General features: G+C 41.2%; 2 protein-coding genes across 2 annotated transcripts in view; one reads left to right on the top strand and one right to left on the bottom strand.

The window, feature by feature from the left end:
* The window catches only part of GLMN (glomulin, FKBP associated protein), a 35,359-nt gene extending 32,473 nt beyond the window's left edge, over window positions 1-2,886 (top strand). Inside the window, exons 17-19 of the mRNA XM_065409651.1 lie at window positions 800-923; window positions 2,551-2,633; window positions 2,791-2,886. Of these exons, the coding sequence (XP_065265723.1) occupies window positions 800-923; window positions 2,551-2,633; window positions 2,791-2,886 (303 nt within the window). The remainder of the gene's footprint in view (window positions 1-799; window positions 924-2,550; window positions 2,634-2,790) is intronic.
* A 1,176-nt stretch (window positions 2,887-4,062) lies between these two features.
* Window positions 4,063-14,026, bottom strand: C8H1orf146 (chromosome 8 C1orf146 homolog). Its single transcript, XM_065409652.1, has 5 exons — window positions 13,958-14,026; window positions 12,156-12,249; window positions 10,196-10,364; window positions 5,748-5,826; window positions 4,063-4,182 (listed from the first exon to the last, which is right to left on the bottom strand). Exons 1-5 carry the CDS (start codon window positions 14,024-14,026, stop codon window positions 4,063-4,065), a joined length of 531 nt encoding a protein of 176 aa, XP_065265724.1.
* Window positions 14,027-14,444: the final 418 nt, after the last annotated feature.

Here is a 14,444-nt window from a genome sequence, read left to right as displayed (position 1 = left end):
GGTGTCTTCACTGCACTAAATCGACAGCTGACACTCTCCCGTCAACTCCGCTTGCTCTCCTCGTTCTGGTGCAGTACCGGAGTCGACGGGAGAGCGCTCAGCGGTCGATTTATCGTGTCTATACTAGATGTGATAAATCGACCCCTGCTGGATCGATCGCTGCCTGCCGACAAGCCCTAAGCCTTCTTCACCCCCCACAAAAATATCAAGTCACTTCCAACTTAGCCTGCAAGAGGGAATGAAAGAATATGCACCTTCCCCATGTGCTATAATCCTCAACCTACATGCCAAAAGCTCAACCTTCCTCTTATCCAGCAGTTTTAAGTCTTCAGTTTTCTCTTGAAAATTTTGATAATGCAATTAACATGAATACAGAAATAGCAAAAATAAAACAAGGAATGCTGTGCTGATTGTATTATTTCCAGTAAAAGACTCCGTTTTAGTTTATCTGAAGCTTGCTACAGACTTCAGTACTTGTTTATTTAGGTCAGCTACATTTTCTTTCATAACAGAATGTAGCATATGATGTAATTCTGTCTTAGTAGTGCAGTGCTAACGGCCCAGTTTTGAGAATAATTTCACCTCTGGTTTATAAGGAACGTAAATGCTGCTATAGGAAGGCAAAGGAAGTTAGGGGGATTCAACAGCTTAAACATGCAGGTCAGCACAACGGGATGAGTAAATCCTTTTCCTTCCTGGATCAGCAGTTTGTGTTGTAAAAATAGTTAGGACAGAAACTGTGTTCTAAGGCTTAGCAAAAAACTCATTTCTAACATTTTCTCTTTTCCAATTTGAACAGACTGGTATATGGACTGAACTTAACAAGATTGAGCAAAATTTCTTAAAGCCTTTGCACACAGGACTTAATATGTCAAAAGCACATTATGAAGCAGAAATAAAGAGTAAAAAGGAAAATAGACGAGGTTGGTTGTCTCCATTATTATCATTTGTGTCCTTTTAGATGTGGAAATTGTGTGAGAAAAATGAGTGTTCGTGAACACTATGTAGGTTGTATTTTAGATAGAATTATTTGAAATATGCTGGGTTTGAAATGACCACACAACAACCCTGTAGATACCATATTTGTCATTAGGAACTACTTTCACAATATTATAGGGGTCAGAAGCCAAATCGGAGGGCTTTGTTTTCATTACTAGGGTTTCTTCAGTTTTGCATCCAGTATGGACTATTTACCAAAAGTAGCCATTACTCAGGGTCTGTTTACTTCCAAGTGCACATACATGTAAGCCTTATGGAAGCTAATAGAAAAATACGTGTGATTCGGAGATTGTTTCAACATGAGTGATGTCATGTGGACATTCAAAAATTGCTCTGCACTGCTACTTCTGACTTAGTATTCATGCTTTAAAGTATTTTTGAGCGGTAGAGCAGGTATGTGAACTATTAGATACAATCTTAAGTCCTGAAATATTACATTTTTGTTATATTTGACACACAGGGTAAGATTCTGTGCTGGACCTCTCTGAGGCCCAGTAGGAGTGGGACTCAACATGGTTTTGAGCCCCCTATGCACACTTTTGAGCTTGCGCTACTCCATGGCCTCTGATGCAATTTAGACAGCCCTGGCTGCCCATGGCCTGCAGTGCTGCCCAGAACCTCAGTAGTGTTATGGTCTCACCCCCGTATGCCCTCTAGAGGAGGACTCATGAGAGGTTCCTCTGAAGGCAGCCTGTGGTTGTCTTCCTTAGTTCCTACACCAAGGGAATCCTCCCTCAGCTGCATCTGAGGCTTTTGAGAGCACCTTTTTGCCTCTCTGACCCTTTCACCTGGTCAGAGTGGGGGTGAAGATCTCACCCATAATATCAATAGGATAGTAAAACTAAACCATTACCAGGATACTGTAAGACTTCATTGTTCTGGTAAGTTACAAGTATTAAGTTTTAAAAAGAGATACTATTTTCCTCAGTTTCCAGAACTGCCCTTGCAGCCTTCAGAAGCAATGCAAACCAAGAGGGGCGCATGGATTAAATATGGAGAAGCTAGCAGCCTTTGCTTAAACAATAAAATTAATATCTAAGTGGTAGATAAATTAAATCATGGCATCGGACCTTCTCCTGCCATCTTTTTACATGTGTAACTATCCATTATTCAAAGAAAGTTTGTTGTATTAAAAATGGATGACAGGATTGTGCTGTGGGAACTCTTGCATTTTTCCATTTTATGTGACTTGCAGCTTCATAAAATTGTCTTGTACTGCAATATAATAGACCTTTTGCTATTTTACTGTAGTACAAGATTTATCTTTTGAAACCCATCTAGTAATAGTTCATATGCAACACTTACTATAAAGGACAGCCCAATAGCTTAGTAATGCAGTGACCTGCCATATGGAAAACTGAAGCTATAGGAGCTACCTCAGGTCTACATTCTGTTAGAATTCAACGTCCTCCATTCTTAGCTCTTGACCAATCACTAGATACACACATTTAACAATTTAGAATTTATAACTGTAATAGAATGAAGATGTTAATTTAAAAATTAGATGGAACACCCTGCTGCTCTATAATATGTTCTTTTCTTTTGCTGCAGAATCTCACAATTCTAAAGCAGTTTGTTCTGTAACAGTTGGTGGGGAAAAGATGCCTAACATGACCACTGAAATGCAGCTTCAGGTGAGTTCATACCTTTTTCCAAAGTTATGCAAATGCATTTAGACAGTTGTTTTGGGGATTTTTTTTTACCTGAAGGCAAGTGTACATTTAGAGCTGACTGGAAAAAAAAATGTCATTGTGCTAATATAAATAACATGAATTTTTCTTGACATTTCAGGTTCTACATTCAGCTCTTTTCACATTTGATTTAATAGAAAGTGTTCTGGCCCGAGTAGAAGAACTCATCGAAGTGAAAATAAAAACCATAACATAAATATTGGTGGTCAAATGAAGCACTTGGTGTCCTAAATCCTAGTGGGTTTTTAACGCTTGCAGTACATTAAGACGTTGGACATTATGACTTTACTTGAAAGAGACATTATCAAGCTTTAAACAAGTCTGTTGAAGAATTATTTATAAAAGGCTGCTAGAATACTTGCAACTGCTGTTCTTTACATGTCTTATTACATGTCTTTACTGTAGAATCTGATTAGTGGAGATAGACAATGTACTAATTTCAACAAAATATCCCAAGCTACCCTCTCATTGAGTTAGCTGAAGTTTTGCTAGAGTTTGGAAATTGCATCTGCTTGGCATAAGATAATTATATTTTATTAACCTTTGGAGATGAGAGGATGTTTTTGGTGTGTAGAAATAGCCTTATGTTTGCATTACCTAGAACCCAATAATAATGTTTGGAAAGTTTTGAGCTCCACAGATGTGTAAATACTAGGTATTATTACTGCAATTAATATTGCCAACCATCCTTCTAGATTAATAAAGACTGACTGTAAATCAGGACTATCCATACTGGAGATCTGAGCATAGGGATTTGAGGACAAGGGGAAGCCATGCTTCAAAAAACACCTCCAGGACAAAACAAGATAAGTTTAGAACTTTCCCCAGTGAAAGGTAATATACATAAACAAGACAGTAAGCATATATTTTGTAAAGAGAAACGAGAATGCAATTCAGTGCATAAGTTGTTAATGCATAATATGGTCTAAAATATATGGACTTGGGGGAATCTACTCTAGGATCATTTTGATTATTCTTATCCTCCCTAACTATGAAGAATCTCCCAAAGAGGTGTTTAAATGTTTTGGAAAATCACAGATCACTTTGCAATCAAGCTGAAGGTAAGGCACTTGCTTTTTAATGATGGTTTTATTTAAATTGCCCAAATTGTAAAAACAAAAAACATAAAAAAAAATCCCGTAACTTTTCTCTAAGTTAGCAAATTTGGTATAACTCACACTATATAGCATTGAATATCACAATAAATGTTATGTAAATTTTCATTTAATGCATTAATTATATACACAAATATTTTTAAACTGACCATTTTTTGTACAGTTGCTGTATTTTTTTTGAACAGACAAGAAAAGCATTTGTATTTTGTTTAGAAATGTAACTCCAGAAGTTTTGAAAAAATCTAATTGGTACTAAGTTAGTTACAATCCAACTGGATCTTGTGAAGCATTTTCCAAACTGGACTCTGGTCTATGATCTGGGCTTTTGCCATTACCATTCTGTAGCGAATGTTGTCTATGTGTGGTTTGCAGGTGATCTTAAAAGGAAAAAAGAAATATGTGACACTACTTACAAATATTTTGATTAAAAGAGAATTAGATAGTTTGGGTAAAGAAATACTGAATCATTTACTCTTAATATAGTACAACTGGAAATTACGAAGAGACTGAGACCAGATTCTCTAAACTGGATATCTGGGGGTGAGAGAGAAACAAAGGTAACAGGGTAAGCTGCATTGGGGTGCCAGGCTGATCCTAAAGCACAACTTAAAGCAGCTGTGGGACTGCTTTGTTCATATTCTAATAACATCCCACAAGAGGTTGTTACAGCTGCCAAGGATTGGCTAAATATTGTTGCTCCCTGGCTACCCCTCCTGCACTGGGGACAGGGAGGAGTGAAACAGCAGTCATTATGCATGTTGTACTCCAGCTGGGGTTCCCCAGATGGGGGAGTCTTGAGGCTGTTTTGCACTGGCAAACTAGTGCAAGTTGACCCCCGCAGGGGCCAGGCTCTGGCCTTAAGATTTAGAACTATATTTTAATGGCCATAAATAGATCTGGGCCTCATGCTAACATCCTTTACATGGAACTCCCATTGAAGTCATTGGGACATTAGTGCAGATCAAGTGCAGGAGAGCTTCAAAATGTATAGCAGTATGCCTAATTTTATTTAACACTGAATTAGGATATGGTGCAGAACAGATTTCACAAAAAGCTAGAGGTCTGACATACAGTGGTTACTATTAAGATGTCAACATTTAATAGTTGTCACACTGTAGTACATGAGATGCCACAGTTGTTTTATAGACTCTAGAATAGAAAATAATTGCAGTATCTTATGCCAGAATATTGTAACTTGGTAAATGCTAATTTTTTATACGGTGACCATTTATGAAAAGGATAAAATGCAAACTAATATCTGGTTTGTGCTATTCCTTTTATTTTTGGTACATTATTGGAGTGCTGTTCATACTAGTATAATTAACGTTGACTCAGCATTTCTGTAGAAAAATCATTACATAACTTCTGCATATACATTAATCTTTTCAAAGAAAATTCTTGTTTACTTAAGCATGTAGGATGTGTGGCAGTTGCACAGATATAAAGAACACAAACGGCTCTGTTGTAGTTGCTAGTCTATAGAATAGATTTATACAAGTAAATCTATTATTGATTGAAGTCCACAAGCTGCTATAGTCTTTAGGTTAATAATTTACTTTAAGAAGACCTTCAATATTTACAGCCTGATTTTGATTTCATACTAGTTTTACACTAATAAATGAATGGAGTCACTCCTGATTTACAGTGGCAAGTGAGAGCAGAATTAGGCCCTAGAGCTCTGTCATTCATCTTTATACATGCTAATAAGACCTTTTAAAGCTATTGTTGATAATAGTTTGAAACAAACATTTGAACTACAACATCAGACTTCGGCTTGCGTTCTTAGAACAGTAGTTATTGTTGGGACTCTGATCAATGTAACAGTAAAGCTACAAGCTCAGTTAAGGACAATTTTTTTTTTTATAATTCATTGTTTTTATTAATGTATTTAAAAAAAAAACTTTCATGGGTAATATTTGTTAATATATACCACAAGACTTACCTTGGCTATAGTTAGCATGAGTTTAACAGTTTCAGCAGTGTTATGAACTGGAATTACTCGTAAATTACTGCCCAGGAATCTGCACATCAGAATAACCATGGTTACATTTAAAATATATATTTACAGTACATGACAGCTTAAGGCTGAAAAACCAAATAATATTTCTCCATCCAAGCATTTCCCACAATTCTGGACGTCTGGGCCGCTGTCCTCTCTGTGCATCTCATGGAGGCAGTGTTTTGGCACCACATGGTCTGGCCATATCCCTTCTGCTCCTGCTTGCTGCCAGATTCTCTGCCTCCACAGCAGCAGACAGTGGCAGTTTCTTTGCCTCCTGCCCTTACAACTTCTATTTTAACTTTTCTACCCAGTTTTTTGGGCAGTGGGGAGCAGTGTTCTCCCTCCTCAGCATTCCTCTTTCTCCCTGGGTCAGTTAACCTCTGGGGGGTTTAACTGTCCCTGAGCTTTCACTGCAGCATCTCCCTGCTTGCTTCTCTGCACTTCTTTCCTACCAAACTTTTTCCTACCATCGCTACATCTCACTGTTTCCCAGACATCCAGAATTGTAGGAGATGCTGTGCTGCAGAACAGAAAATTTCTTACCAATAATTCCCTTCCTGCTAGCAGCATCTCCCACAATTCTACCCATCCTGGTAGGGGTCTTGTTACCATATGACTGTTGTCCTTGGTCTAATGTACATAAGTACTTCATTATCTCTGGAACATTTGTTAATGATGATATGCAAGTTTTACAGTTTGGGAATAATTTATCTGGCAGCAAGCAGAAGCACAGGATGTGTGTCCAGACCATGTGGCGCCAAAACAATGATCTGCTTCTGTGAGCTGCAGAGAGGAGAGCAGCCCAGATGTCCAGAATTGTGGGAGACATTGCTACCAGAAAGCAAATTATCAGTAAGAAATTTTCCAATCCTATTTCCTACACTCCCCACCAGTGCATGCAGAGTGTTTTTGGGATTATTTTGTTGTGGTTTTTTTTTTTTTAAGGCAAATGGAGGGTTGACACTATTCTTACACCCCTCTCACCCCCCCCTCCACAGCACCTCCTCTTCCTGTATTTTTATGGGGTGTTACAGGAGAGAAGCTCCCTTCTTTCTCTGGAATGCTTAGGGACAGAGTCCCAAGCCCTATTCCACTTTGCTTGAGACCGAGCTCCTTCAGCATTTATGTGCGCAAGAAGGATTGAAACTGTAAGCACTGCTTTGCCATGCCATTTGCAGAATTAGTTTTAACTCTCAAAATGCCAGTAGCCAAGTGGATTTGTTGAGGATGGTGGTAGATTACAGTCAGGTGTCCGAAAACACTGAGCAAAAGGAATAGGTCTAAATCTAAACTCCCATACCTTGTTACCGCACTATCCAGACAGATCGTGCTACCTGTCAGTTATACACAAAACAAGAGGATAATCCTGATAAAAATTTCACTTTAAACACACAAAAGTTTATGAAGGGGCAGAGAAATTTGCACTGCTTCTGTCTGCAATATCTATTCTGGGGATAAATGGGACTTTACTATTTCCCCCCTCTCAATCCACCACTTCATCCAATGACATCTTTACAACAGGGTCTATAATAGGTTTTAGTTACTCAAGCTGGAACTTAGCAGTGAAATGGAGGCAAGAAGGTTTAGAAACCTAAACTTCTAGAAACACTTGCACAGATTTTGCTTTCCAGAATAGTGCTAAAATACTTTAGGGACTATGTCTACACTAGAGACCTTACAGCGGCACAGCTGTACCCACCGATGCAACTGTGCTGCTGTAAGATCTCTTGTGTAGCCTCTTTATGCCGACGGGAGAGAGCTCTCCTGTTGACATAATTAGACCACCCACAACAAGCAGCAGCAGCTATGTCAGCAGAAGAGGCTGTCCCACCAACATAGCGCTATGCACACTACCACTTATGCTGGCGAAACTTATGTTGCTCAGGAGGGTGTTTTTTCCCACCCCCGAGTGACATAAGTTTAGCCAACGTAAGTGGTAGCGTAGACATGGCCTAAATGTGAAGAATTAGGGTGACATGGGATGAGAATGCTTTAGAATAATCAAAGGTTTAATCCAAATAAGTAGCCAGCTGTTCAGATACTTACGGCTCCTGTGACCCTCCTTGTGACTATAGGTAAGAAGTTTTAAAAACTGGTGAACAAACATTTGTTAAATATTTCTTTATGCAGACAAGACTTGTTACAGGAGAAAGTTGTGGGTTTTTAGAAATTAAAGAAAAATAGCAAAATTTTCCAGTCAGTATTACAAGCCTAGAAAAAAGCATCACTAAATATATTACTGAAGTGATTGAAGAAAGTGTTACTTGTCATGCTTTCAAGAGTGTCCCATGCTGTCAAGTTGACTGTGATATGTCAAAATAATTGATAGCATTGTTTTGCACATTCTCTATTAATGAGACAAGCCAATGTTACAAACATTAGCCTCTGGCTAATTTTCCACTAGATAAGCAAAATCAAATTCACCTGTGTGACGATTTTAGAAATCTGTCTGTAGCACTTATGAATTCTGGTTGATATTATGAAGTTGTTACTATGTAAAATTGCTGTATCATGGAATGCCTCTAGGTCTGTGTATCCAGACCAAGAATAAGAGCAGATTGTTAAGGACTATCAGCATCTGAATAGGTCTTACCTGGGAAGAACAAAGGAGTTACTGCATACTAGGAGAAACTAGTTCTCCAACTTCCCTCACTTTTTGGGGGGGGGGGGGGGGGGTTGGGGGTGTGTGTGTCTGGCATTTGGAGAGTGGGAAATTCCAAAATACAGGATGAAGAAGCCAAAGTGTTGAGGGCAGCCTTTAAAAACCATAGTGGGTGAAGACACGCAGGCAAGAGGAAGGGGATGGATTAGCCTAGGTGAGAGAAGGGTCCATATTTCAGAATGCAAGCCATGCATTGCAGCAGAAGGATTCTGGATGCCCCTGACAACTCCGACCCCAGCCCAAAGAGTGCTCTGGAGTGGTGAGGAAACAGACAGGGAAATGCATATATGGTTTATTATTTTTGAATAGAGGTGAGTATTTCTCGTGTGATTAGGTAAAAAGCAATGGTGTTAGAATCCTGTGCAAAGTGTCTGTGTGTTTTATGTGTTACACTGTAGGCCCAGGAGACCCACACAGCTAAAGTTCTGGGATGGGGTGAATTTAAATTCTGGGTGAAAATCTAAGGGCTTAGCACCAATGGCGGATTTAGAGTTAGTGGGTCCCTGTGCGCAGCTTCATTTTCGGGGGGGCCCCCTTGGAACCCAGCCAAGAAAAATAACATTCTCTTATTCTCCCCACCCCCCCGTTTTTCATTCTTTTTTTCCTTCATCCTCCTCCTATCTTATAAGTAATGGGAAGTAAATGAAAATAAAGTGAGGTACCTTGGTTGGGGTGCAGGGGTCGGGCTTTGGGAGGGAGTTTGGGTGCTGGGTGCGGGCTCTGGGCTGGGGCTTTGGGTGTGGGAGGGTTGAGGGATCAGACGCTGGGAGAAAGTTTGGGTGCGAGCTCTGGGATGGGGCAGGGGGTTAGGGTGTTGGAGGGGGGCGGCGCGGCTCCCAAAGCGACTGGCGCACACACTCCTTTGGCAGCGGCTCATTGGTGTGGGGCGGGAGCAGGGGCTCTCCATGCACCGCTGTCCTCAGGCGCCGCCCGTGCAGCTCCCATTGGCTGCAGTTCCTGGGCAATGGGAGCTGTGGAGTCGGCGCTTAGGGCAGGGGCAGCACGCGGACACACACACACACACACACACACACACTCCGGGGCCGTAGGGCCGCTGCTTCCGGGAGCAGCGTGGTGTAGAGGGCAGGAGGCAGAGCAGGCAGGGAGCCGCCTTAGCCCTGCTGCTGGCACGTCTCTGTGCGCCCCTTTGGGGGGAGAGCAGCAGCGGGTCTGTGTGCTGGCAGGGGCAGCACACAGCACTGCCTCCCCCCCCAGCAGGGGTGCAGAGAGACGTGCCAGCAGCCAGCCGCTTCGGGGAGCAGCGTGGGCCACCGGCCACGGCATGCAGGCAGCCTGCTTGCCTGAGCCCTGCTGCGCCACTGGCCGGGACTCGGGGAGGTTGTCAGATGAGATTTGTCCTGCATTTTGGGGGCCATCGCACGGCTTGTTTCATGGTAAATCCGCTCCTGCTTAGCACTGTTTCTAAGGACTGGGTAATGAGCTGTGAGGTTGCAGCTCTCAAGAGGGGGATACTAGACAGAGGGTCTGAACCCTGAGCATGTGCCTAGGAACCCCAAGACAGAGACAATGCCTTGGCTCTGTTGAGACTCTGGAGGCTTAAAACACCTGAAGATTCAGCCGTTGGATCACCTCACAGCAGTCTGGCAAGTGTCCAGCTTGGCAGGACTTTTGAAAATCTGTATATAGGACCTTTGTGTAAATATTCATTAATATTACATCTCATTATTCTTTAGTAATAAAAATACTGGTCCCATTAAAGACGTACCTTTTCTGAATCCTGAACATTAAATCCCATTCTTTTGGTCCATGCAAGGCAGCTGACAAAAGCAAAAAACTATTCCGATGAATGTTTATGAACTTCTCAGTTTTGCCTAAAAACAGTTCTCCTCCTGTCTTAAATAAGTCTTGTGTGTCTGCCAATAGAAATGCAATGCCTAGAGAAGAAATTGATTACAATGCAAGCTCAGTTTGTTACTTCAAGCTAGTAATGAGGTTTAGTCTTGTAACTACTAAATCATCAATAAGCAGAACTCCCAACTCAAGCATTACTTTAGAAGGCAAAGGAATATAAAATGTGAGTCAATTCACATACCTTGGCAGTAATGTGCAAGCCAATGGGGATGGCCAGAAGGAAATAATGTCACAAATTGAACAGCAGCAGCTGCAGTCACCAGTTTAAGATTTGGTCATCGAAAATCTACAATTTAAGACCAAACTACAAGTTTTCAACTTAAATGTTATTTCCATATTAACATATGGATGGGAAATCTTGAAATCCACAAACGATACAGACAAATTCTAGGTATTTAATGGGATGAATTTATAACAATTGCCAAGATGAGTCAGACTTCAACAAACCTTTATCTCTAAAGTTATGCAGAAAAGAAGCTAGAAATATGTGGGGAACAGCTTAAGAACAAAGACAGAGCATCTGCAATGGCAGATGTGCCATTGGGCACCTGAAGGAACAAGCAAAAGGGACCAACTGAAAGAATCCCTTTGTCAAACAGTCCTCAGACAGGGAAACTTCTGAGACTTAGCAACATGCAGGACATGGAAAGAGCAGCTCAGGTTAGACGGTTGTGGTGGAAACTTATTCATGCCTCATGCAATGTTGATGGCAAAGAAAGGGTTCAGATTCAGAATAAGCAGAACTATTTTGCCTAAATGTCACTTTAGTGGTTTAAAGTGCTGTTCTATTCTGAAAAGCAACTGTAGAAATAGTAATATGGGGTTTCATGTTTGTTGCCTCAGGCTACATCTACACTACAGGGGGGGGTCGATTTAAGATACGCAAATTCAGCTACGCGAATAGCGTAGCTGAATTCGACGTATCGCAGCCGACTTACCCCGCTGTGAGGACGGCGGCAAAATCGACCTCCGCGGCTTCCCGTCGACGGCTCTTACTCCCACCTTCGCTGGTGGAGTAAGAGCGTCGATTCGGGGATCGATTGTCGCGTCCTGACGGGATGCGATAAATCGATCCCCGAGAGGTCGATTTCTACCCGCCGATTCAGGCGGGTAGTGTAGACCAGGCCTCAGTGATTTCCTGGTCAAATCGGCTCATTTTACAGAGACAAATTTTTTTTTGTAACTGCCAGCTCAGCAAATTTGACTTAGAAGATTAAGGTCAAGCTGGTTTTTTTTTCACACATCGTCACCAGTAGTAAAGGTTCTGCTGGCTGAATTATGCTTTAGTGATATTTGTGCAGTGATATTGTCTCAGCTAGATTCACGCAGGTGTGACTGGGATTCAGTAAACAGCTTGATTAATGCACAGAAGGAATAGAATCCAACTCAGTCACTCTAAGATGAATGGCTTCAGTAAAGCTAATAAGATTAAATAACAGCAGATTTTTTTTTTTTTAAAAATCACAAAAGTCATTAGGTACACATAAGGAGCTGTTCTGTCAAGCAAGATGACATTTTATATAGACACTTTTCAGAGTACAACTGCACTTTAATGCAATAACTAGTATCTGATTTCTATTCACAGCCCCTCCTCTCCTCACTTCCACTCTTTTCTAATGTTGGCCTCTTGAAAAAGAAAATGCTTTGGCACTTTCACATCCAATATTCCAAATTGTATGACATTTCTGCAATGCAGCTTTTGTACAGGTTCTTAGGTCTACTCTGTGCTACTGCAAGAGGACCTGCTCCTATACCCCATTAGAATTTCTGGTGAGTTCTTTAAGAAATATGTACTGCAATTCAATTTACTGTACCAGAAAGAGAAAAAATCATGGATCCATTTTCCACCGAATCTGAATATCGAACTCTGTGGTGTTGACTCTGTAGAGATTCTGAAACTTCATGACTCTAAATAAATGTAAAAAATGTATTTTAAAACATGCTTGCAATCATATCAACTGGACTCTTAAAACAGAGTCTGACTGTTAAAAGGTCTTGAGTACCTTAGTTTAGAAAATATTTTTACTCCAGTAGCAGTAATGATTTTAAACATTTTAATTGAACTTTTGCATAATTGATGAGAATATGAAATATTTGCATAGCTGCAACAATGATTTAGGTATGAAATAATGGGGTGACAATCTTCTAATTTTTTTTACCTCTTCCAGCCTGTCTACATTCATTTTTTCACAGGAAACACTTGCATAATACACAAGGAAACTTCGCAAACAACATTTTACAGTCAAATCTTTGTTTTTAAAAAGTAATGCACAGAAGGAAGATTTGCACAGTAGAAATGTACACACTAGATGTTTGTTTGCCTGCAATTAAGTAGGCTGGTTTGAATGAATCAATAAGGATGTCAGCATTTGACTTGAAGGACAGATAGATCAGAAAAGACTGCTCTGGACAACATCCTTACCATGGGAGCTTCATGGCAGAATACAAACTGCTTAGGAAAGCAAGATGACAACACCATGCAACAATGTCATCTGAAGAATGGGGTGGACTTGTACATATTTTTCAACCTGCAGGTTGAATTTTCTAGTGTTCTAGAAAAAAATATCTCAAACAATCACACACATTCTGGACTGTGACTTTAACATGCTCAAATCAGACTTCTGTCTCCTCAAGAGTCTGAATTTTAAAACAAAAATTGTGCACCCATATTTGAATCTCAACTTATTACTGTAATCTATCCAAAGTATTAATACTGTATAATGGAAGAGATAAAATCTTCAGGGGGGGATCTAGAAGACGACAACATCCTTGCTGGAATGACTTACATTGATAAGCTGGAAAAAAAGAAATCCATATAGTAGTATCAGTGCAATATAAAAAGAAAGACATGGGTTAGGAAAACATTTAACTCACAACAGCAGGTGGCAGGAATACTAAACTGGTACCAAACATGAAGGGAAATAGCAGAATAAGAAAAAACATGAAGAAAAAGGTAGGTCTATGGTAGCAGCAGGTTTACCAGGTAAGTGATACACATTTTCCTGTATCTATTATATACTTTAGCATTGCATAAAATATTTTCCTGTTATAAAATCTTGGAAATACTTGACAGTTGGTTCAATATTAGTGAATCAGTTGCTGCAGTTGACCAGAGGTGCCAATTTTCTAATGTGTCGGGGGGGCTCCACTTGTTCCCCCAAAGCCCCACCCCACCTCCTCCTACCCTCACTCTGCCCCCATCCCCCCGCTCCACCTCTTCTCACTTCGTTGTGCCCCCACCCTCACGCATGCCCTGCCCTCACTCCTCCTTAGGATGACCAGATAGCAAGTGTGAAAAATCGGGACAGCGTGTGGGGGGTAATAGTCGCCTATATCAGAAAAAGCCCTGAATATTGGGACTGTCCGTATAAAATCGGGACATCTGGTCACTCTACTTCTCCCCCTCCCCTCCCAGCGCTTCCTGAGCTGATCATGGCAGGCGGGAGGCGCTGGGCAGCAGGGGGAGGCGCTGATTGGCATGGCTGCCAGAGGGTGGGAGGCACTGCAGGGAGGGGAAGGAGCTGATTAGGGGTGCTGCCGATGAGTGGGTGCTCCAGCCTCAGAGCATCCACGAAGCCAGTGCCTATGCAGTTCACCAATAACTGGTATGCAGTACCTGGAGAGCTGAACTCATGATAACTGTTGTGATCCATCTTGCCTTTTCCTGCCCACCACTTTCTGCCATTGTCACAGGGGTCATTAATACTTCTGCAATGAAATCTCTGGTAAAACTTTCCAAAAAGCTTAAAGAAAACTAGCAACAGAGAGAGAGAGAGAGAGAGAACAGAAATGTCAGCCACCAACTGAAGAGAACATAGCTGTAATAAAGGACACTCATTAATGGTGCTTGGTCAAGGCACCAAGGGTGCCTAAAGACCCCAACTGAAATCAGAGCCACAGTGCCTGGGCATTTTACAAACACAGGTTAAGAGATAGTTCCTGCTCTGAAGAGCTTATGCTCTAAATCCATGAGGCAGACCATGGGTGGAAGAAAGAGCTACAAGCAGATTATTGGGAGCTGAAGCACAGAGAGATCAGCTGAGTTGCCCAAGGTCATGTATAAAGTCTGTGTCGGGGCCACCTGCCCAAAGATTTCACAATCC

This window comes from Emys orbicularis, chromosome 8 (assembly GCF_028017835.1).
Source record: "Emys orbicularis isolate rEmyOrb1 chromosome 8, rEmyOrb1.hap1, whole genome shotgun sequence".
NCBI classification, from domain to species: Eukaryota; Metazoa; Chordata; order Testudines; family Emydidae; genus Emys; species Emys orbicularis.
Note: the sequence above shows the minus strand (reverse complement) of the source record. Positions and strands in the feature narration are given on the sequence as shown.

Coding starts and splice junctions, on each gene's coding strand:
- C8H1orf146 (XM_065409652.1), bottom strand. CDS start 14,026: ATGGCAGAAAGTGGTGGGCAGGAAAAGGCAAGATGGATCACAACAGTT. Junction 10,365..12,155: donor CATGATTTTTTCTCTTTCTG/GTACAGTAAATT, acceptor TTTCTTCTCTAG/GCATTGCATTTCTATTGGCA. Junction 5,827..10,195: donor ATGTTCAGGATTCAGAAAAG/GTACGTCTTTAA, acceptor TCTGATGTGCAG/ATTCCTGGGCAGTAATTTAC.